The sequence below is a fragment of the Giraffa tippelskirchi genome, chromosome 4 (genome assembly GCF_054371585.1).
Source record: "Giraffa tippelskirchi isolate mGirTip1 chromosome 4, T2T-mGirTip1v1.2.pri, whole genome shotgun sequence".
Taxonomy (NCBI): Eukaryota; Metazoa; Chordata; class Mammalia; order Artiodactyla; family Giraffidae; genus Giraffa; species Giraffa tippelskirchi.
Window position 1 is genome coordinate 55,121,668 of NC_137278.1, and position 25,018 is coordinate 55,146,685.

The 25,018-nt window shown below is 39.7% G+C and overlaps 1 protein-coding gene across 2 annotated transcripts; it reads right to left on the reverse strand.

Annotated features, from left to right (window-relative positions):
- Positions 1-58: 58 nt before the first annotated feature.
- Positions 59-23,277, reverse strand: RNF103 (ring finger protein 103). 2 transcript variants are annotated; one of them, XM_081592914.1, is made up of 5 exons: positions 23,232-23,277; positions 22,023-22,190; positions 19,561-19,700; positions 8,821-8,936; positions 59-2,076 (listed from the first exon to the last, which is right to left on the reverse strand). In XM_081592914.1, the coding sequence occupies exons 1-5, from the start codon at positions 23,275-23,277 to the stop codon at positions 501-503; spliced, it is 2,046 nt and encodes a 681-aa protein (XP_081449040.1). In that variant the 3' UTR covers positions 59-500. The 2 variants fall into 2 exon arrangements, with proteins under 2 accessions (XP_081449040.1, XP_081449039.1); XM_081592913.1 differs by lacking the exon at positions 23,232-23,277 and having other exon boundaries at positions 22,023-22,388.
- Positions 23,278-25,018: the final 1,741 nt, after the last annotated feature.

Consider the following 25,018-nt stretch of genomic DNA (forward strand, 5'->3'; position numbering starts at 1 on the left):
CACTTTCAGCACTCAGCCATCTTATCAAAAACAATTTAACATTAGAAAAGCTGTAATCTTCTGGTTTTAAAATAATTTATTTCATAGGTCTGTTTTAATTTCATGTCTCAGAGCATACATTATTTAACCAAGAGGTGCTGGACAGAAATTGTAAAAAGGAAGGAAACATTTAGGATAAGAAACTGCCTCAATTCCATGAGAATTTGATCCTACCTTGTAAAGTCTTGAGAGGATAAATTTCTATCATATTTCCTTTGTGCTTACAAAAGAACATTAACTTCTGAATTTCCAATGTTGTAAATAAAAATTTTTACAATTAAGTATGCATTCAAATTGACACACAAGGCAACCAAATAATTGTCATCAACATTAGCATAATGTGTATTTCCTGTCACTGCACTAACATTAAACTAAACGTCAAACCACAAAAACATCGTGACTAACATTAAAAAGGCAGGCTGTAAGATACGCAAAGCTTATAAAGGACAAATTGCACATGGTTAAGATGGGAAGTCATTTGACAAGGGCTGGTGTTGTGCATATGGCTGCTTTTTTTTATAAGAAGGCCACCGGCAGACAGGGCAACAGTGTCGGCCCCCAGCTAACCACATCACAATGCAATTCTGATGGAACACATGACCACAAGGCAACCCCATTAGCAAACATCCATTTTCAAAATTCTCTAGGCATACAACACATTCAGTACAGTGCAGCATATCAGCAGGCCAAGTTAACCAATCAGGTTCCATATCTTCATTAGCGCTATATGATCCATAGGACCGCCCCTTCCTTTCATAAGGGCTGGTCTGACAATATTTATTGGCACAGGAACAAGCCTCAGCATCACAGTGACTTGCTCTTCCTGGAGAACTGTGAATGATGCTCAGTTTATCTTCAAATACTTCCTTCTCACTGCTCAAAGTGTCTGTGCTCTCACTGTCTGAGTCATTCTCAATATCTTGAGAACCCTCCGACATTTCCTCTTCAGACTGGACTCCAAAACATTTAAATCGCCACATTGGCAAGTTTTTTATATAATCAGTCGGTATCAGGGGGTGAAGCCAAAGATCGGGGAAAGCTAATCGCTCCAAAAACAAGTCAGGGTCTTCGTCCCAATCAGATTCTACAGGAAAGTTCTGGAAAGAAGCAATCGGGTGGAAGAGGTAGCTGGTGTACCAGTCCCATAGACTTGATAACCATTCTAAGTTATTGGCATTGACTTCATCATTGTTGATGTTGCGCCGTCTCTTCTTCTCAAAGTAATCGATTAGTAAACCATGTCCAAGGTACGTACTAAGAAACAAGGCTGGGTGTGAGGAATAAAACATCCAGTCTGCCCTTACCCATGAAGCCAATGTGGTGGTATTGGAATATCTCAACAATTTTAAGCTATATTCATAAAAGCTATCTAAGTAAGGGAGCTGTAAAAAGCCCAACACAGGTAGCCAGGAGATAATTAATAGAGAATTATAGGTCCCTAAAGTGCTTATGAGAACCACAAATCGTTTGATGGTAGCTCCTTGTGTGATAAATAAGTCCATCCAAGCCATAAGGTTAACGAGAACCAAGCTCAAAACGAACAAATCATTTACTTCAGGTTGTAAGGAGCGCAAAAATGAATCCATAGCCTGAAGAGATATATACTCGCCTGTGTGGTTTCCGTATCTGTAAATTCCTTCAGGAGTTCTAAGTATGTATGATGGCATGTTATAGACACCGATATCTGTCATATAACTCTTGTTGTCCCACTTCTCCACATTTACAAAAATAAACTCAACTCTTCCAGTAAACTTTATGCTTAGTGCAGAGAAGAAAGCTGGTGGTTGGTCCAGGTTTGCAAATAGGTATATTTTTACCCAATATTGATCACTTTTATTCCATTCTTCTTTCAAGTGTTCAGCATTATAAATGGTTTTGATCCGAGAAGCTGCGTGAGCAGTTATCCACTTAAAAATGTGCTCTACTTCTATCTTGCGCCCACTGTACTCTTTAAGCATGACTTTCCCTTTGGAAGTACTCGTTTGTGGAACAGACATAATGAGTGTGGATCGAACCCAGCCTCTTCTCCTGCAGTATCTGTAAAAGAGGGAACTGTCAGTAAACAGTGAGGCTGCCAGATGAGCTAGCTTGCTTATCTTCCCTGTTGTACAGTTTGTCTTTCCCTGATAATTTCCATAGCCCTTGAAAGATACCCTCCCCCCCAAAACAAATAACCTGTAAACAATTAAAAGTAGTACCAATATCTGGCAGCTGTATAAGAGGAAAAGCAAAGCTTTTTATCATTTTTTTTTGTTTTTATCTCTATGTTTCTCCCTTTCTCTTTTTTTTTTTAAAACAAAAACCTTAGAGCTTAAAAAGCCTTAGAGTCAAGGGAACTGACACATACTTCCAGCATCTATTATGAACCTACTAATGCATTGTTGGAGAAGACTCTTGAGAGTCCCTTGGGTAAGGAGATCAAACCAGTCAATCCTAAAGGAAATTAACCCTGAATATTCATTGGAAGGACTGATGCTGAAGCTGAAGCCCCAATACTTTGGCCACCTGATGTGAGAAGCCAACTCATTGGAAAAGACCCTAATGCTGGGAAAGATTAAGGGGAGAAGGAGAAGGGGGCAACAGAGGATGAAATGGCTGGATGGCATCACCGAATCAATGGACATGAGTTTGAGCAAACTTCAGAAGAGAGTGAAGGACAGGGAAGCCTGGAGTGCTGCAGTACATGGAGTCGCAAACAGTCGGATATGACTTAGAGACTAACCAACAACAATGCATTATGTGTTGGTAAGATCCAAAAGATAATAGGAAAATGATTCCTGTTCACAAAGAATTTAAAATGCTATTAAGGAAACAAAAGAATAAAACTGTATATATCCTACCACGAAATAATGTAAATAAAGTTTTAAAAAAGGGACTCTCGTTGGGAGTTTGAGTTGGTGAAGATTTCATGAAAGGTTTGGGAACTGAACTAGGTCTTGAAGAATGGTTAGATTCAGGTGGGCAAAGAAGAGACAAGGAAATCGATTATCTTGTATGCTGAGTCCCTGACTTGAATGCAAGTTCCTGAGGGTAGGAGCCATGCTGCACACATTTATTAACCCAAGTACCCACCGCAATGCCTGATGCACACAAACACTATCACAGAGAAATCTGCACAAAAGCTCAACAAGTAAAGAGCAAGTCCTATGTTTTTTACACTTGCTCATCTCTTTAAATACTCCATGAAGAGTATTTAACATAGAGGAAACAAAGATAGTAAGTTTTCAGATTAAGAAGAGATTCAGGAAAAAAGGATATTATTGGAAAACTGGTGACACTGGAATAAAATCTGTAGTGTAGTTAATAGCAGAGAAGGCAATGGCACCCCACTCCAGTACTCTTGCCTGGAAAATCCCATGGACGGAGGAGCCTGGTAGGCTACAGCCCATGGGGTTGCTAAGAGTTGGACACGACTGAGCGACTTCACTTTCACTTTTCCTTTTCATGCACTGAAGGAAATGGCAACCCACTCCAGTATCCTTGCCTGGAGAATCCCAGGGACGGGGGAGCCTGGTGGGCTGCAGTCTATGGGGTCACACAGAGTCGGACACGACTGAGCGACTTCACTTTCACTTTTCCTTTTCATGCACTGAAGGAAATGGCAACCCACTCCAGTATCCTTGCCTGGAGAATCCCAGGGACGGGGGAGCCTGGTGGGCTGCAGTCTATGGGGTCACACAGAGTCGGACACGACTGAAGCGACTTAGCAGCAGCAGCAGCAGTTAATAGTATTGTACCAGTGTTAATTTCTTTAGATCATTATACCATGGTTATGTGGTTAGTTATGCTAACTAAACTTGGTGAAATATATATATAGCAACGCTATACTATCTTTATCACTCTCCTGTAAATATAAATTACTTAAAAAAAAAGAGAGATTCAGTCCAAGGATGACTCCCATTTTACGACAGAGTAAATACAGAAGAATTTAAAATTAAATCATTTGTTAGCTTTATCCAATGGGGTCATGACTCCAATCCTCTTGGAAATAGACATGGTCTTGCTCTAATATTTGTGACAAACCTCTCCTTCTAAAAAAAAAAAACCTACAAGATGAATGAAAGGAGATACCAGAAAATGAAAACAGCTGCTGTATTACAGTGGAGAGATAATCAGTGAAACAGTTTCCTTCTTTTTTCAAAAAAGTCTTTCCTAAAAACCTACCATGTGGAGTATTACAACATATGAATTTACCTCAGTAAAGTTGGAAAAAACAAAATCTACTAGGTGGATAATTTTGTTCACTACAGATTTGTAAATGGATGGTAAAAAGTATTTACTTTTTTATTGCGCTATTCAGAACACTAATGTGAAAATCATAAATATTATTCTTTACTTAGTAAGCACAGATTACATTTAATTAAATTACATAAGCATATTATACATTTATATGATCAGATTAAGAGAGAAAGAAGTCTTGATATACATGGCACATGGTTTTATGATGACAATATAAAAATTTTACCTCAGGATTTCATGATACAATTTAAGATAAGTGAAGACAACATGTTATGTCACAAAGACAAGATTAGTTATGACTCTGGGAAACTATCTGAGTGACTCAGGATTAGAGACCACAATTCAGCTTGTTGTTTAGTAGATTTACTTCCTTAATAACACAGATACTATTAATATCAATACAGCTTTAATTGAAATGCTTTGAAAATTATATACTCTTATAGAATAAAATACCTTCTACTCTGTCTTTATTCAATGCAAAATAATAATTCACTGACATGAATGCTAGTTTTTCCTCCACCCCCACCCCCACCAAAACCACAAGTGAACTCCGTATAGATAGCTGTCTTATCTACATCTTAATTATCTAACTTGCTTTATGCTTTTAATTGTATGGGATGCTTGTGATGACACATTTCTACTCTTGGTCATTCTTTTCATCTTTCTATAACCACCTTAGAGAATATTTGGCTTTTCTGATTTGTGTCATAAATTAAATTACAGTCTTTCTGACAGAAAATTTTACCCTATAAAACAGGCAAAGTCTTAGTTCATATATTTCTTCATGGAAGAAAACAAATGCACTATGTACTTTCTTTTCAGTTCAGAGATAAGTGACATTGATAGTTTTAAGCTTTATTACTGTAGAAGAATTTAAGAGTATCTAGGACAATAAGATTTTATTTGTCATCATGTATCTTTCAGATTAAATAGTGTTTTCTAGACTTGAAATCCAACACACAAAGTATATCATATTAATCTTAAAACCCAACTGCTAAACAGAAAATAAGACTAATGCTCATATTATTTTTTAATAATGTTATATTGCCATATATCCATATAAAAACTTCTTACTGTTAATTCAAAAAAACTTTTTAAAGTGACAACATTACAAAAATATCCTCCCATTCTTAAACTTTTTGAGATCTCTTAGACAATTTGAAGACTAAAAAGGATAAAAAAAAAAAACATGGCTACTGAGTTTTGGTATTTAGTGTGCCGTTCTGGTATGGCACATTATATTTAAAAAAGGAACATTGAAAAAAAAATTAAAAGAACCTTTGGTATTGTTTATAAACTGTTGTTTCTTCAGACAAGATCACTGTCTTCCCTGGCCTTCCTGTCCCGCTCACCAGTCTTCTTCCTTTCCCTTCACTGCTTATTCCATGGGTCCCCACCCATGATTCTTTCACCACAAGCCCTCCTGGTCCGTTTATCACTCAACTCCTGTAATTCCAGGATCCTCCATCCACTTTCTACCACCCCCGCCTCTCCAACCTCTTAGAGATACATATCCCACCTCACTTTATACTTTCTCCAAAGAAGGGGGAATAAAAGAGTAGAGAATAGACCTGACAGGGAAAAGCTCCCTGAGACAGATCACTAGGTTGGGGAATGAGAGGAACTGAGGCCAGGTAAGATGGCTGTGTGGGAAAGAAATGAAAACTGCTGGCATGGACAGAGTCAGATGCTGCAGAGAGTGGTGGTTCTGAATGTTCTTAAGGGGAGCCAATCAGGTCAGGAAAGTACTAGTCTACAGTGGGCCCAGCATGTCAGAGCAGGCTGTGTCTGAGGCCGCCCCAGAGAAAGAACTACAGTCAAAGAAAGCAACACAGGCAGTAGGGGATAGAGTTTCGCTGATTTTAAAAATCTGAGATCAGGATGACAAAACTATTCAACATATTAAAATGCTTACTGAATAACACTATTCCCTGCCCAGTTATACCTTGCAGTGACATTCTGAACACTTTTCTATTATCTCCCTATTTTGTTCTTCTACATCTCTATAATCCTCAAAGAAAAAAGAAAGAAAAAAATGACCCTGACTAAGCACACCATCTATGGCAAGAACAGACTTTTCAAATAAAAGGAAATGAACATGACAATATTGAAACAGATATAAATAACTGCATCAAGATCTTTATCTTTGTGATGAGACTAGAGAAGATGATGTAAAAATGTCTCTTTAATAACAAAAAATGATAGCTGGAGTCAGCAAAAAAGAAAAAGTTGCTCAAAAAGGGTCTTTTCCATCATAAATGGGCTTCCTTAGTGGCTCAGCGGTAAAGAATCTGCCTGCAATGCAGCAGCCACAAGACCGAGGGTTCGGTCAGGAAGATCCCCTGGAGGAGGGCATGGCTACCCACTCCAGTACTCTTGCCTGGAGAATCCCATGGACAGTTAGTCAGTCGTGTCTGACTCTTTGCAACCCTATGGACTGTAGTCCTCCATCATAAATAAGAGGTGGGATTATCTGAAGATCAAGATGAAGGATTCAGAGGAAACTTAAAGGTAGCTTCTATGTTTCTCTTTACCATTCCTTGGCTGGTATAAAATCAAATAGGGCTTTTCAAAAGAAAAGCTAGAAAAATTTGTACTAAATTTGGACTCAGTTATGACACTTCTGTGGAGAAGGAAATGCACCCCACCCCAGTATTCTTGCCTGGAGAACCCCATGGATGGAGGAGCCTGGTAGGCCACAGTCCATGGGGTCGCCAAGAGTCGGACACAACTTCACTTTCACTTTTCCCTTTCATGCACTGGAGAAGGAAATGGCAACCCACTCCAGTATTCTTGCCTGGAGAATCCCAGGGACGGGGGAGCCTGGCGGGCTGCCGTCTGTGGAGTCGCACAGAGTCGGACATGACTGAAGCGACTTAGCAGCATGACACTTCTGATGCATTTTCCTTTACAAGATTGTATTAAAAATCAATATACTACTTCCCTCAGGTTTTCATACTTAATAGGTTATTTTCACTTTATACTCTGCTTAGTTTCATTTTGAGTTCTCTATTAATGTTATCTAAGAATTTATATTAGACTGAAATATGTGTTTAAACTTTATATTTTTGTATATTTGTTTCTACTTGATATTTTCTAATGTATTTAAAAGTTATAGTATTTAAATGTATTATTTAGTTTATTGATTTTAAAAAATAAATTATGAATATTTTTCAATAAATTAGCAATGTTAAGTACTGACTTTTGGCATTATCTCAAAAAAAATATATCAATATATTAGAACTATCATTCATTCTGGTATTGCAATCACCAGTGGGATTGGGGGGAGATCTTTTACCTATACTCTATTTGGGAATGATGGAATAAGACCAAGTGCAATTGTCTTTGGTAAACAAAATATAGAAATAAGAATGATTTCCTTTTCATAAGAACATGAACACTTAAGGCTATCATGGACATTTAAACCAAAGGCATCACAACACGATCAAGATTCTGTGGTAAAGGTGAGAAGGGGAGCTTTGTGGGTAAATGATGAGATTACATGTGAGTGAGGAGACACAACAACGTCCCTTCTCATCCTCAACTTTTAAGGGGTCCTCCTCCCACAGGTTTCAGCCTATGTTATAAGTGAGCAAAACAAGGACAGTGAGGAAAATCAAAGCAAACATGAGCCTGAAGGAGAAGGGTGGGAGAATCTGAGGTGAAGCAGTGGTGGAAGCAGGTTTTCTTCAGCCAATGGGTCTCCCACTGTGACCACATAAAAAGGACATAGGTAAGGCAGGCGTGTCTACCTACATTAGAAACTACCTAACATGGGGGTTTCTATGTACATATGCTATGCCCTGTCCTCAGCACTAAACAGAACATGCTGTACATGCTAATCCTTCATTAAATATTTATTGAATGGATAATTAAATAAACGAATTAATTCAAGTTATAACTTGGAGGCACTAGAAATTCAAATAAAACGCATTTTGAAGAACAATGGGATAGTAAAACAAAATAATGTGACAGACTAAATACTGGAGATGATGACAAAAAGAAAAACAAAAACACCTGCAAAGATTCTTGTCTGAGAAAATGAAAAAAAGAAATAGTAAAGGACAGAAAAAGGCTGAAAGGACACATGATTTACCAAAGAAAAAGATGAATATGAATTTGAACACTAGGTTTAGGGAACATATTCCACCTGGGTTATTCATAGGGCAGATGGAGACAAGTGTCAAAATGCAAACTAGAAGTTCAAATTAAGGAAGATTTAGATCAGCACAAAGGTGTTACCTAAAGCCATAAATGTACTGAAGTCTCTTTGGGAAATAAAATTGAAACAAAAAAGACCAAAGACATACTCTAAAGAGTCAGCCTGTTAGAAACAGCACAGAAGAACCAGATAAAAAGAGATCTGAGAGAAAGTAAATAACTGCCAGTTATAAAAAACTATTAATCAAGCACCTGTGTAACTAACACCGTGCTAAGCATGCTAATTAATTTTCAGTTCAAACAGGCTTCTAATATCACTGTCTTTATTACATTAAAAACTTCTGGTCAGAACTCAAACTCTAAGAATTGCCATCAACTTACCTGGGGTCACTGGAGCAGTTAAACGTGCCTGTACGTATTCCAAATCTTGACACCTTTTTCACCATTTTCTCCCAGTGGATTTTACCCACCAAAGGACTCCTGTCATTTGCAATGACCTACTCCCAAGAAAGAAAACAGAAAATTTAATCACCTAAAATGGTGCAAACCAACCATTTACATCTATTTACTTTTTCTGAAAAATATATTCTATCCCTAGGTCTTGTTAAGTGGATGATCATATTATCACTGCACTTCTTGTAAGAAAAGCAACTGTTCTACCGGAAAAGATCTAAAACACTGAATACAGTACATGAAATTCTCATACTCTGTGGCAGTTATACATAAGGGGGTCAAAACCAAATTAAAAAGCGAGCCACATTCTCCTCCATGTAGCATATTCTCTAGAATTAACTTGCAAAGAAAATGGACCTTGGAGTCATTTCTCTGCTCTGAAAAGAAAAATTTAAATAACCCAAATAGAGCTTACTAAAAATGACCACGTGTGAGTTCAACGAGTTCAAATTTCACTTTTTTTCTAAAGTATAATTATGGAGCCAAGAGTCAAACACATGTTTTCTATTAAACTATGCTTGACTGAATGCAGATGACACCACCCTTATGGCAGGAAGTGAAGAACTAAAGAGCCTCTTGATGAAACTGAAAGAGGAGAGTGAAAAAGTTGGCTTAAAGCTCAACATTCAGAAAACTAAGATCATGGCATCCAGTCCCATCACTTCATGGCAAATAGATGGGGAAACAGTGGCAACAGTGGCTGACTTTATTTTTCTGGGCTCCAAAATCACTGCAGATGGTGACTGCAGCCATGAAATTAAAAGATGCTTACTCCTTGGAAGGAAAGTTATGACCAACCTAGATAGCATATTAAAAAGCAGAGACATTACTTTGTCAACAAAGGTCTGTCTAGTCAAGGCTATGGTTTTTCCAGTGGTCATGTATGGATGTGAGAGTTGGACTGTAAAGAAGGCTGAGCGCCGAAGAATTGATGCTTTTGAGCTGTGGTGTTGGAGGGGACTCTTGAAAGTCCCTTGGACTGCAAGGAGATCCAACCAGTCCATCCTAAAGGAGATCAGTCCTGGGTGTTCATTGGAAGGACTGATGCTGAAGCTGAAACTCCAATACTTTGGCCACCTGATGCAAAGAGCTGACTCATTTGAAAAGACCCTGATGCTGGGAAAGACTGAGGGCAGGAGGAGAAGGGGACGAGAGAGGATGAGACGGTTGGATGGTATCACCGACTCAATGGACATGGGTTTGGGTGGACTCCGGGAGTTGGTGATGGACAGGGAGACCTGGTGTGCTGAGGTTCATGGGGTCGCAAAGAGACACGACTGAGAGACTGAACTGAACTGACTGAATCAATACTACTACTTCTATGGCATTTTTCTTAACAATCACAAAAGATTCTAACATATGAAAAAAATTACCATTAATAAATTCTACATTCTTGAACTTCTAACTTCAAATTTTCAAATAGCTTTCAAACACAATTAGGATTAGAAGAAGAAAAAGATTTTTTTAAGAAAGAAAACTATAGGTTAACCTTCAAAATATGTAATGACTTCTTTCTGAGCCTTTCTAATTGTTAATCCCTTCTCCCTTTATTCTCTATCTTCCTACTTTAAGGGAATTTCAATAGAGATATCAGTAAAAACAGACAAAAATTATACATTAAAAACAAAAATCAAAACCAAAAATAACTAAATGAGAACTTAAAGGAAAGCCAAAAATGTCCTATGTCTTCATGAATCCATATGTTTGATGTATTTTAAGCCCAAGGTATATAGGCTAAGTTACTTTTCGTGAATGTTACAGTACTGATACTATTTAATTCAACATTATAGGACAATACTCTGGGGGCCACTAAACTATCTAGAAGGAAGGGCAATTTCCATGTTCACAAAGCCTCCAGCAAGTGAAATCCCAGGGGAGTGAGTGTGTGCAATGAGTGCCTGGGTGAGGTAAGAGACGGTGCAAATACCTCATGTCTGGGCTCTCTGCTGGGAAGTCTAACAAATTTCAAGGGCACCAGGAGGAGAGAACCTACATGATGGTGCAGAGTGACTTAAAGTTCACTTTAGGACTTCTTTGGTGGTTCAGTGGTTAAGAATCTGCCTGCCAATGCAAGGGACACGGGTTTGACCCCTGGTCTGGGAAGATTCCACATGCTGAGGAACAACTAAACCCAGTGCGCTACAACTGAAGCCCTAGAGCCCATGCTCCACAACAAGAGAAGCTTGGACACCACAAAGCTGGCCTAGGCCCCGCTCCCTGCAACTAGAGAAAGCTCACTCACAGAAACAAAGACCTAGTGCAGCCAAAAATAAATAAATAATAAAAAAAGTTCACGTTATGTGCCAACAGATTACTGTCCAATAACCTTTGCCATATATCACTGATAGTATCATTCTCATACCTACAGAGACACACATAGGTATGTAACATTTTGTAATGTAACTTTGATGCTTAATAAATACATACACAAACAAACAACTTAAGGCATGGAACTAATGGCTCTGACAGTATTCTTAAGTGAAAATAAAAGGCCTCATGGGAGGGAGACATGTATTATCAAAATGCTCAGACAGTTGAGGTAGCCAGGAGGGCAATTTGAGGACATGGTCTTAGTAGGTTAAAGTGCTTCCTAAGGAGGCTCACACAGGTACATTACCCAATAAGTTCCTAGCCTCCACAGTTTTCTATTGTATAAAAGTACTTTATAAATTTTATCTGAAGAATAAGGGAGATCCGAGAAGACAGGTTTTTCTCTTCACTTCTTTTCCTACCACTGAAGAGTCAATATGGTAGCTCTTTTATCCGTTAAGTAATGAAAGAAATCTTGACTTCTTTTACAGATTACTCAGGTTTAAAAAAAAATCTGTAAAATCATATTGCCATAGTCCCTGTTGTTGTTTTTAGTAACTCCCCGTTTACTCTTATTTCCTGAGCAAGGCTGCAAATAACCGAAACACTTCAGGTCTGTATTTACAATGATACTTATCAAGGGGTTAATCAATTTAGGTCACTATAACTGATATAAGCATCTCTGGTTAGAGCACAGGCAACAAAAGTGTGTGAAGAGAAAGGGGAACATCCCTGAAGCAGGTACATGGCAGTGTTTAACCCCAGGGCCTTATTTATGCAAGCTATTCCAACATCTGCTTTTAAGAGTTTAATAATTCCTGACTAACAGAACCACATAAAAATGAAAAACCCCTTAGGCACTGGAAAAAAAAACATTTTATTTGACTCTATAGGTATAGTCAAAGTTATGGTTTTTCCAGTAGACATGTATGGATGTGACAGTTGGACCATAAAGAAAGCTGAGCACCAAAGAATTGATGCTTTCCAACTGTGGTGCCAGAGAAGACTCTTGAGAGCCCCTTGGACTGCAAGGAGATCAAACCAGTCAATCCTGAAGGGAATCAGTCCTAAATATTCACTGGAGGTACTGATGCTGAAGCTCCAATACTCTGGTCACCTGATGCGAAGAGCCGATTCATTAGAAAAGACCCTGATCTGGGAAAGATTGAGGGCAGGAAGAGAAGAGGGCAACAGATGATGAGATAGTTGGGTGGCATCACCAACTCATGGACATGAGTTTGAGCAAACTCTGGAAGATGGTCAAGGAGAGGTAAGCCTGGCATGCTGCAGTCCATAGGGTCACAAAGAGTTGAACACAACTTATCAACTGAACAACAACATAACCTCTCTAACTGCCATCCCCATACAGGCTCATCACTGTGTTCCTTGCAGCTAGTATGGTGCCTAACTTGGTTGTGCACTCATTAAACACTAATGTTGAATTCAACTATTTCAGCTTTTTACGGTTTAATAACTCATTATTTTAGAAAAGGCAGAGGAACCAGAGATCAAATTGCCAACATACGCCGGATCATTGAAAAAGCAAGAGAGTTCCAGAAAAACATCTATTTCTGCTTTATTGACTATGCCAAAGCCTTTGACTGTGTGGATCACCATGAACTGTGGAAAATTCTGAAAGAGATGGGAATACCAGACCACCTGACCTGCCTCTCGAGAAATCTGTATGCAGGTCAGGAAGCAACAGTTAGAACTGGACATGGAACAACAGAATGGTTCCAAATAGGAAAAGGAGTACGTCAAGGCTGTATATTGTCACCCTGCTTATTTAACTTATATGCAGAGTACATCATGAGAAATGCTGGGCTGGAGGAAGCACAAGCTGGAATCAAGATTGCCAGGAGAAATATCAATAACCTCAGATATGCAGATGACACCACCCTTATGGCAGAAAGTGAAGAAGAACTAAAGAGCCTCTTGATGAAAGTGAAAGAGGAGAGTGAAAAAGTTGACTTAAAGCTCAACATTCAGAAAACTTAGATCATGGCATCCGGTCCCATCATTTCATGGCAAATAGATGGGGAAACAGTGGCAACAGTGGCTGACTTTATTTTGGGGGGCTCCAAAATCACTGCAGATGGTAACTGCAGCCATGAAATTAAAAGACGCTTACTCCTTGGAAGGAAAGTTATAACCAACCTAGATAGCATATTAAAAAGCAGAGACATTACTTTGCTTAACAAAGGTCCGTCTAGTCAAGTCTATGGCTTTTCCAGCAGTCATGTATGGATGTGAGAGTTGGACTATAAAGAAAGCTGAGCGCCGAAGAATTGATGCTTTTGAGCTGTGGTCTTGGAGGGGACTCTTGAAAGTCCCTTAGACTGCAAGAAGATCCAACCAGTCCATCCTAAAGGAGATCAGTCCTGGGTGTTCATTGGAAGGACTTATGCTGAAGCTGAAACTCCAATACTTTGGCCACCTGATGCAAAGAGCTGACTCATTTGAAAAGACCCTGATGCTGGGAAAGATTGAGGGCAGGAGGAGAAGGGGACAACAGAGGGTGAGATGGCTGGATGGCATCACCGACTCAATGGACATGAGTTTGGGTAGACTCCGGGAGTTGGTGATGGACAGGGTGGCCTGGCATGCCGCAGTTCATGGGGTTGCAGAGTCGGACACGACTGAGCGACTGAACTCATTATTTTACTTCAGATTATATACGTTATCTAAAGGCTCGAAGTCTCTGACTTCTGTAAGAATGAAAATCCCTTCCCCAGCAACATGTCACCTGGGATGTTGTCTGACAAACATTAGCATAACTAGTACCTGGTTATGCTATTGCACATCAATGTTCTTGAGTCCAGTTTTACATAAAGACTTCCAATTTAGTGTATTTAAAAATACACTTTTTTCCAGGAGAAAATCTACTAAATTTTTCCTAGTACTAATTTTCCTGGATTCCACTTCATTGTCTTTAGGATCTCTCAAGATGGCAGCACCATTACAGACCACCTAACTTATTAGCTGGGAAAGATAATCTATGCTAACATTTTTTATTGGCCCACACATTTTAGTAAACCAAACAGTAAGCTGTTTTATGGCACAGACTGTAGGTTACGCATTTTTTTTGCCCTCATCACAAGGTTCAGCTGGCACACATTATATTTCAATAAATATTTGTTAGATGGTTGGATGAATACATGAAACCAGTGGTTGGCTGGTAAACATTTAACTGTGAGCTCTCTAGAAGAAAATGGAAGTTCTGATTTCTATCATTTACGGATTTCCTCCCACACAGCTGATTTCAAGTTACTAAAGTGATATTTCTAAATGTGGAGTTGGGAAAAGATGTTAACAATCGCCCTTCATGATGCTGGGTTCAGCACACACTGGAAGGAACTGAGCTGGACAGTGTGAAACAGTAAATTCCCATATTTTCTGATGTCAAACCTGTACAGTCCAGTTAAGCTTCCAAAGAGAAACCGGGTCTCAGGTTATTGCTGGGTCCCTTCCACATGTATTATGTTTGTATAAGAAAAAACCTACACATTTTTGCCTATTTTTCAGAGGTGGGTTTTATTACTAATCAGAACATTTGTTATATTCCTTTTAATATTGTCAATCCTCATACAACATGGAGGCTAAATTAAATAACTCTATATAAAAGGAGTGTAGAACTACGGTATTTTCTGCATCTCTCAATATTGCATTATAACAAGGAGTTTTCTACTTTAAAAAAATCATAGACAATCTAAATATATATATATGCAAATTGTACAAGATCATTAAGTAAAGATGATTAACTGATAAAACCAAAACTCAATAGCATTTTATTCTTTGGTAGCCTCACTAGCTTTCTTTATGAGTAAACACAAATAAAAGCTTTTCACTAATACAAAATAAAGGATGACTTACCAAGTATTTCACCTTTACATTGTGTTAAGAGAGCAATAAATAAGTTAGAATTTCCTTGAACAAAACTACTATCTAGGAGTAAAAATATAAAGTTTTAAAACAGCTAGTAACTCTTTTCAGCCAATCAGGAACTATATTAACATAATAACTTCAATAAATATTGACCTAAAGCTTTACTTTAAAGCATATGCTTTTTATTGCTACCTCTACTGCAGTGATGTTAAATTCCTTATGATGTGACAGAGCCAGTAGAGAACAGATAGCTCAGTCTGTCTTTGAACTTCTTTGAACAAAAGTCAAAATACAGAAATAGAAATGTTAAGAACAGGGTAAATCCATAAAACCCATAATGTATGCTAACTTCTTCATTTCAGAAGCCTATGTACTATTCCATCTGCCTCTCTGAGCAAGAATCTTTTGAAAGAAAAGAAACTTCTATTTGTGATGCTAAAAAGATTGGTTGGTAGTAGTATCAAAGAATCTACACAACTGGAAATAAATAACTAATTGAAAGATACAGGGTTAGGTTAGGAACAGAGCAGGAAAACTCAGAAAGTTAGAAAGAGCTGACAGAAAAAAGATGACTTGGTTCTTTCATAGATTACGTAGTATATTATTGGTAAATATGTCCCATATGTACTGCTGCCTTAGAAACTAAAATTAGTTCTTTCCACCTTGTATTACAGAGAATATAGGAGAACCATGGAAAAGTTTCACATGAAAAGAAGTATAGGGACTTCCCTGGTGGTCCAGTGGCTAAGACTCTGTGCTCCCAATGCAGGGGGCTAGGGTTTGATCCCATATGCAGCAACTAAGAGTTTGCATGCCACAACTAAAGATCCTGCATGCTGTAAAATAAATAAATATTTTTAAAAAAGAAGTATGCTAATATTCTAATGTAAGGCTAATTCATGAGCGCTAATACATCTTAAAACAGAAAGATATGAAGACCGTCAACATATATGATTTGGAAAATAAACTCATGAGTTATGAGAAGACAGAAATTGTAATGTGTGCTTAGTCGCTCAACTGTGTTTGACTCTTTGCAACTCCATGGACTATAGCCCACCAGGCTCCTCTGTCCACGGGATTTTCCAGGCAAGAATACTGGAGTGGGCTGCTATTTCCTTCCTCATAATGGATATAGAATGAGTTAATTAAATTAAAGAAACTAATTTTTCCTTTTGTAGTATCATTCCACATGCAGTGTCACCAAAAAAGGCAATCAATCTAGATTACCAATCCATTCCGGAAAAAGAATGAACTAGGTAATGGAATAGTTAAGTCATACATCCATTTATGTTGGGCTTCCCTGGTGGCTCATCCTGCCTGTAATGCAGGAGATGTGCGTTTGATGCCTAGGTCAGGGAGATCCCCTGGAGAAGGAAATGGCAACCCATTCCAGTATTCTATCCACTATTATATCACAGTGGAGATAGTGAAGGACAGGGATTCATGGGATCACAAAGAGTCGGACATGACTTAGCAACAGTATTCTGTTGTCCGAACAACAACCACCACTATTTTTGCCTGGGAAATCCCACAGACAAAGGAGCCTGGAGGACTACATACAGTCCATGGGATCGCAGAGTTGGACATAATGTGGCAACTAAATAACAACAATATTCATTTATTAAAGTTACTTTTCCCCCTAAATCAGTATACCAAGAAGGATGTAAATAACATAATATATAAAGTATAAAGTGCTAATTATCAATTATATGCTACCTAATCACATTTTTCTTCAATAAGCATAGAAGGAGAGTATAATTCATCTGAGTAAGAAAATGATAGTAGAAACCTGAGAGGAAAAATAAAAAGAATTTTGATATGCTTAAATATTTCTTACACAAGCTACCTAAAATAAAGGCAATATGAAGAACACTGAATTGCCTGGGTTCTATACATCCTCACAGATTAAAACACAACAGCAGCAATGACAGAGCAAACTGAAATGAGTCGATTTCTTTCAAAACAAACAGAAAAGATCGATAATTCAAATAGTTAAAAACTGAAACCCTGAATGCTGTCCTTCACAAAAGATCAAAGAAATATAACCAGAACTGAAAGAATGACAAGCAATTGAGAGAGTATCTCTCTTCTGTTTTGAGAAGGTATTTTCAATTAAAAACAACAACAACACAGCTTTCTTTTAAGAGCCAAACTGTCTGTGCCGATTAGCTTAGCTGGTGAGTTCAGTGCTGAGGACACTGTAACTGAGGTTTCAATCTCAGTCTTCTCAGTTGTCCTGCCAGAGACTGTTCTTTCAACCCAAGCAGCCATTTGACAGATGCAAGCCACTGGCCCAGGGGAACACAAGTCAGACAGTGGTCATCAGTGCAAATCTTGAAGGTCACTGGAAAAACTGTGTCCTACTGCACCATTAACTATTAACACTTATGAAGTTTAAAAAAACATTCTCAGGGAAATATAACTTGGTGATAAGAATTTATAACATCAACATTCATTACCATTCATTACTTGTTCTTCACTTCATTCAAATGTCACCTTATTAGAGAATTCTTTGCCACTCTCTTGTCTCCTTACTCTGCTTATTTGTTTTAGCACTTACCATTAACTGATGTTATATTAAATATTTATTTAGTTAGTGCCTCCCTCTCCCAATTGGAATGTGAGTTGCCTCAGAGAGCAATGAGTTAGGCTGGTGCATGTTCTTGTGTATCTCTGGTCTTGTGCACAATCAACTGATGAATAAACTGGATGAATTTTGTAATATATTAAGGGAGTTTAATCCATGCTTATCTTTAATACGGTATCAAAAAATAATAGATCATTTAGAAGCTAAGACTATATTGTGAATTAGTGAAGCAGAATGTGTTTGTTGTCTATAGGCAACACTCTATACACCAAAAGAATTTCCAGACTTTTGTCGTGGGTTTTCCAGTTTTGGAAGGTGTTCAGCCTCTTTATCACTCATCTCTGTGGGACTGTTCAATGACAAACATGGACAAACACAACACATAGGGCAGTGGGACTGGCTGTTCAGTTCAATCTCAGTAATAAAATTGAAATTACCAAAACCAAACCCATAAGTCTTTCTCAATCAGACTATCAGAACTAAATATCTGGGAAAAGAAACAGAATAACTATTTATAAATTAAGGCTTTAAAGATGCTACAGTTTATTTTTTCAATATCAATAATATAACACAGAAATAGACTAGGATTTGATGGATAATGTATAGATAGTACACATACCCTCCTCCCAGTTTTTCTGCTTGCTGAATTTTAAAAATGTCAAATTATTAATAGATTATCTGGAGGATAAATTGTCAAATACTATAGGAAGATTTCAAGTAAAGGAAAGGTCATGTGATATCCAATACAATCACCTAAAGAATTTCCAAACGTCAACAGTTAGGCTAAAGGACTACTATTCTATCTTCTTCGGGTGTAAATGTATTTATTTGAGGCCATTTGTGTGCAACAGAAAATCTGTCCACAATCACATTGCAAATCAGTGACAGGACCAGATTCGCAGCTAAGGTCTCTCAACTCCCAGCTTTTTCCACCTTATTTTGCAGTCATTGTTCTCAAAAAAGAAATATGAAGCAGCAGCTATTTTGCTTCCTATGCCCTGAAATAAACTTTGCCAACCCCAATCTGAAATGGCAAGAACAATGGACAAGAAATCAGGGGACCTGGGATTTGATTCTGGTTCAATAATTATAATTTTAGCTGAATTAATGTTGCTAATTTATTTTAGATGTTACTTTAAGTGAAGTTACTTTTAAAAAATTTAAATAACTTTAGACTTTCTCTCAGCACTGTTTATGAATTTACATGTTCAATATAATACTGATTTTTCTACTTTACATAAAAATACACAAGTGATAATGTGTGTCCACTCATTTACCATGAGTGATACATAAACCACACTTTCAGAAGCATTAAAGATGATTTTTTAAGGCCCTTCTTAGCTCTAAAATTCTAACTGCTAACTAAATCTCACAGTTTTGAGGGCATAAGAGCCAGGGTCTAAAATTATAAACTCATCAATTTCATGAGCAAAGTAGTAAGCCCCCTACCATTTCCTACAACACTGCTTCTTCTGTAGGCACACAGTTGGTTATTTCCCTAACAGAAGGACTCCTTTACTTTTACTTTAAGGTTTTTTCTTTACAAACAAAAATGATTTGGATCACTGAATAAAAACTGGGAGAAAAGTACAAATCACTAAATAAAAGGAATACATGTGTTTCTTAATGAAGCTCTGACAACAAAAATGGATTTGCTTCTCCTGATTCTAAACAGTCCAACTTTCTTTCCCCACCACTTCCCTTCCCCCACTCTTTAATTAATGTTCGTTTTACTTGGTCTGCAAAACCTCTTTAAGTGGACACTGAAGCCTCCCCATGAGAACTGATTATGTCTAAGAAAGATGACACAAGTACACAGAAGGGTCACCAGCTGGTGACTACTATTTTGGTAACAATTATTTCACTTCTATCACTGTTTCTAATACCTGAACCAGCCAGATGCCATCTTTTGTGTCTTCTACAAGCTCATAGAAGTGCATTTCACCACTGAAATTGGTACTAGAAACAGATTCAGATGCTTCTTCTTCTTTGAGTGCAGAATAAAGCTCACCTTCCATCAGGTCACCTGAAAAACAGAAAAAACATTAATAAGATTTCAAAAATCTCATGTTTCAATAATTATTTCTATTTTATATGATGTCACTGTACCTTCACTGCATTCTACAGAAGAGTAGAACATGAATACATCTGTTTAATATTCACACATTGATTAATTATGTAAGAACTTTCTATGTGTCAGGCAAAAATGAACAAAACAGACTTGGGGTTATCACATAATTCATTAGGAAATTACTGAATTTATACAGCCCCCAAAACCATCACAGTATTATTTAGTTGGTGTCCAGGTACCAAATTTTTAAATAGTATGATTTATATACTTCTGACTTACAAGAATTAGAAATTGGTTTACAAAATTGACCATCATCACCTGCATAAAATAGCAACAAGGCTTATGTGACTTGAAGGTCAGATACAAAAGATTATCTATAAGAACAAATTTCATATTGATACACATTTACAGTGCAAATTTATAGTTTGTATCATCAAATAATAAGTAAAGAAAAACACTACCATCAAATTAACTTTTGTCAGCTGTCCACACGGCAAAAACAAGCGCTGTATCATGATGATAGCAGCAAAACCATTCACAGCAAATACTTAAATTATAAAGTTAAACTGCTTTATAAATTGTGGGATGTGCTATAAAACATGGGATCTGAGCCATATTTTTGTGGGCTGTGTGTATTCTTTAAATATTATGTGCACTCTTTGTATGCTCAAAGTTGCAAGCATTTTTAGGCCCAAAGGAAGGCAATGCTAAATAAAATCAAAATCAAAAGAAAAAAAATGTGTTATCAAATCACTTTATCATGAAAAATGATTTGACCTGGGCAGTTAAGGCACTTTTTATTTCTAAACCTAGAGAGTTTATTTATTAGAGATCTTTTACCTTACCCTATTCCCTCTACACTATACCCCAGCCATGGGAGAAACAAAAGTAATCAAAAACCAGTCGGTAAACAAGAGGTACAATTTTATGCAAATAACACACAATTTTATGTTTTCTTTAAAGAAAAAATGTATCACTTTTACAGAGAATGTTTACTATTCTATCCCAGTAATGATCCTAACTGTAACCCACAAACATGTGGGTGCCAAAGTCCTCTGAAGTTAGTATTCTTGTCTACCACACTGCATGGCTGTAAGATACTAAATAAGGAAAAAAACTGTTGTATAAAAGACACACAGCTGACAGATATACCTGAAACAACAAAAAAGTTAACTATCAGTTTCAACTGCTTCCTACAGCAACCCAAAAATGCCTTTCTCAAATTACAGTAAACCCCCCCTTCCAGGAAGTGTGTCTAAACAAACATATATTTTGTCCAGGGGTGAAAAAAATTTAAGCGTATCTCTCACTCAAATCCTACCCCAAAACTAACAGTTATTGCAATTGCATGTGTTAACATGTTAAATGTCTCTTGGCTCAGTTCTATTTCTCAACCCATTTAAGTTGATATAGCAGTGCTTGTGGTACAGAAGGGAAAAAATAGTTTTCATCCAAGATACAATAAAAAAAAAAATCATTACAAAAATAGAAATAAACTCTTTCAAAACAAACAAGGTAGGCATTCCACAGAAAATTCACCTTATTTTCACCAAATTTAAAATATGAAAAGCTAATACTGTGCCATGTACATTTTCTCTAAATTTAAACTCATTATTTCAAATTTAAATGTTAAAAAAAAATGTTTTTCCATTTAATTTGGCATCCGATGTTCACTAAACTTACTGTGATAACCATTTCATGACGTATGTAAATCATCATGCTACACACCTTAAACTTGTACAGTGCTGCACGTCAATTATATCTCAATAAAATTGGAAGAAAAAATAAAATAAAATTGAAATACTAGGCCAAAATGCTTCTTCGATATTTAATATTTCAGGAATGTTTTTCCCTCCGGGTAACTTGCTATTACTACGGTGACAAATGCTTCGATCCATAGACAACGTTGTGGGGGTTCTTCTTTTCTTATAGCCTTATGAATTTCAACTGACTAATTATGTTTGTGACTGGTTGACATTTCCGAATTTTGAGAAAACCACTCGGTAAACAACGCTAAGAAGCTGCACTTGAAATTGTTATTTTAAAATAATCTTAGGAAGACACGCCAACACCCCTACAAATAATTCCAGGCCCCTTCTGAAAACTGGGGTTTACTCCTTTTGTGTGTTTGTGTGTGTGTGTGTGTAGAAAAACTGGACAAAGAAAATCTAGGCGGTTCTGAAGTAATCTACTTGACCCTTCGAGGTATCGACTCATCCTGGGAGACCACCCCTCTCCCCCACGAGTCGAGAGGACCCTCAGGGAGCAGATACTTGCCTGACTTTTCCACCAGTTCCCGGACATCCTTCTTCTCGGGCAACCCTGAATACCCCAGCCCCCGACACTCCAGGATGGTCTTCAGCTTCTTGAAGCTCAGCGCCACCGGATCCACCAGCTGGGTGGCAAAGATGCCAGTTTCATACCACACAATGGCCTCAAAAAACCTGGCCAGGACGAAAAGGACCAGAAAATAGAGGAGCAAGAAAAAAAGCTTCAGCCACATCTTCCCCTGCGTCTCCTCTCTTTTCAGAGAGCTCAGAATACGGAGAGGAGGAGGGTAGACTCGGGGGGTGCGTGGGCGAGGGCACCAGCTCGCCGTGGGGTCCCGCTGCCGTCAACGCTGGGCCATCCCCGGCGGGAGGCAGGTGGACCAGGGTGGGTGGGGGGTGGTATGTGTGGGGGTGAGGAACAGATGACCAGGGGCAGAGACTCAGGGACTCGCGCGGGGCCTTCCTGTCAAGAGGCGAGAAAAATAAAAGGGGAAAAAAAAACAACTAAAAAAACTCCATCAATTAAACCCCGATAGGAGGGCGGCGCGGGAAGAGCCCGCGGGGAAAAACAAGAGGGGGGCCGTTTCCCCGGGCAGGGAGGCACTGATCGAGGTGGTGGGGTCGGCCTTCCAGCACCGTGATCTCAGGGAAGGGGGAGGCAAAAAAAAAAAAAAAATCATTCAGGTCCACAAAGGAAGCGGGGATCTGGCTGCAGGCCGGGGCCAGACGACGGCGGGCCCTGGAGGCGGTTGGGGCCGGCCAGGCAGAGGCCGGGCTCCAGCGGCCGCGGTCAGGAGGGCGCGGCGCTCGGCCGGGCCAGGCCCGGGGCCCAGCGCGGGGAGGAGCGGCCGCTGCAGCGCCGCGCCCGGCGCCCAGGCCCCAGGCCCCGCCGGCCGCCCAGGCTCCGCAAGAAGCGCGGCGGACACGGCGACGGCGGCGGCTCCAGGTTCGCTCAGGCCGGCGGGCTGCGCCTTTCAGGCGGGCGGGCACAGCGATGCGGCCCGGGAGGGGGCGTCGCAGTCTCTGCAGAAGGAAATGGGGGCGCGCGAGACGACGGTCCGGGAGGGGGATAAAAGCAGAAATAGGCCCCAGACGGCTCCCCGGGACGGCTATCGGGCGGCCTCCCGGTCACGAAGCTCCCGCCCGGCTCGGATGGGCGGCGTGGATCCCGGCCGCCGTCCCTGATGCCCCCGCCACCTCACGAGGCCGCGGCCGTCGCCTCCAGAGTAGATCAGCTGCGGCCGCGGCCGTAGCCGAGACATAACAACTGACGTCGGCTGCGGGGCGGGGGAGGGCGGGGCCAAGAGTGAGGGCGGGGAGAGGGCGGGGCCAAGAGGGGAGCGCCCGCGGGCGGCGTTGGGGAGGGGCAGGTGCGGGGAAGGAACTGGGCGCCCCAGCCTAGGGGCGAGAAAGCAGAGCCCATCGGCAGACGCGGTGTGTCCTCCAGAGCGCTCCCGAAGTTGCCTCTCCAGTGTCTTTTTCTCTCTCCTTCTTTTGCTTTGCAAATGTTTTAGTGATTGATCTTGTCTGAGGGTTGGATTTAGGACTGTGTCGCTTTGTGTATTTTTCGGTAAAAATGGGGCAGATAATTCAAAAAAGTCAATCCTAAAGGAAATCAACCCTGAATATTCATTGGAAGGACTGATGCTGAAGCTCCAGATACTTTGGCTATTTGATGCGAAGAACCTACTCATTAGAAAAGACCCTGGTGCTGGGAAATTTGAGGGCAGGAGAGGGGGACGACGCAGAACAAGATGGTTGGATGTCATCACTGATTCAATGGACTTGACTTTGAGCAAGCTCCCTGAGATAGTGAAGGACAGGGAAGCCTGGCGTGCTGCAGGCCATGGGGTCGCAAAGAGTCAGACACGCAAAGAGCGACAGAACAATTATCCTGTTAAAATAGGTAAAAATCAAAGGGTACGTTTTTGCCGGGTCCTGGTTCACTGGGGAAATCTTGGCACAGTTGGTTTGAGGTGGTAGAAAGTGAAACCCGGAAAACAATGATTTGCCATCTTTAGGTGAGGATATAGTAGCTTGTATGTTTATGTGTTGGAAGAAGTTTGGCCAAAAGGAGAACCAGAATTAGGCCCACCAGTCCCTGTCCATTTCAAGGCCCTCCGCACTCCTTGCCTTTTCAGTCTCAGAAGTGATGAAAAGCCAGGTATTGAAGCACTGAGTTCCCAAGACAAGGGGTTGTTGCCTGTGGATGTGTACAGTGCAAAGTTTCCTTGCTGTTTTCTTTCCTTACCCTCCCTGCGTAAGGCACCGCTAACAAGAGGAACTTATATGAAATGAGTAATGTGGTTGAGCACACAGTATGAGGTTCTGTATTTAACCCCAATAAAACCAATTCTTCATGTCAATCTCTGTGCCAGTCTTGAGGGAGAAAGGGGTTGCATACATAAAATCAGTAAGGCTGGCTTCTACCAGCCCCCTTATGAGGAAGAAAAAGACCCAAAAATTACAAGAGAAATGTTAGCTACTGTGCAAAACTATTGAATGTCTTGAACTAGGGGTGAAAGTTGTAGGAAGAATGGGGGTTTGATCCTCAGTCTTGGAGCCAATTAGGAATGGAAGGCAAAGAATAGTCTGTGAGAATGTAGCCTCAGAGTGGTACCTTTTTAAAATAAAGGAAGCAAGGGCATCTCAATGTCCAGCTGCTGGAAGAGGATTTAGTAGGGACCGACACAGGGCAGGGAGAAAGAATCAAAGGAGTGTAGAAATGTACAATCAGCTCTTGGCTTCTGCTTCTATGTCTTAACTAGCCTCAGTGTGGCTTTGTTTCTGGGGCTGGCAGATCGTGGGAGACTGTATTCAGTTCAGTTCAGTCGCTCAGTTGTGTCCAACTCTTTGCGACCCCATGAACCGCAGCATGCCAGGCCTCCCTGTCCATCACCAACTCCCGGAGTCCACCCAAACCCATGTCCATCGAGTCGGTGATGCCATCCAACCATCTCATCCTCTGTCATCCCCTTCTCCTGCCCTCAACCTTTCCCAGCA

Excerpts from the sequence above, each read along its gene's own strand:
- RNF103 (XM_081592913.1), bottom strand. The coding sequence starts at position 22,248 with ATGTGGCTGAAGCTTTTTTTCTTGCTCCTCTATTTTCTGGTCCTTTTC. Across the intron at positions 19,701-22,022 it reads GGAACTGGTGGAAAAGTCAG|GTGACCTGATGGAAGGTGAG; the intron begins GCAAGTATCTGC and ends TCTGTTTTTCAG. Across the intron at positions 8,937-19,560 it reads ATGGCATCTGGCTGGTTCAG|GTCATTGCAAATGACAGGAG; the intron begins GTATTAGAAACA and ends TCTTGGGAGTAG.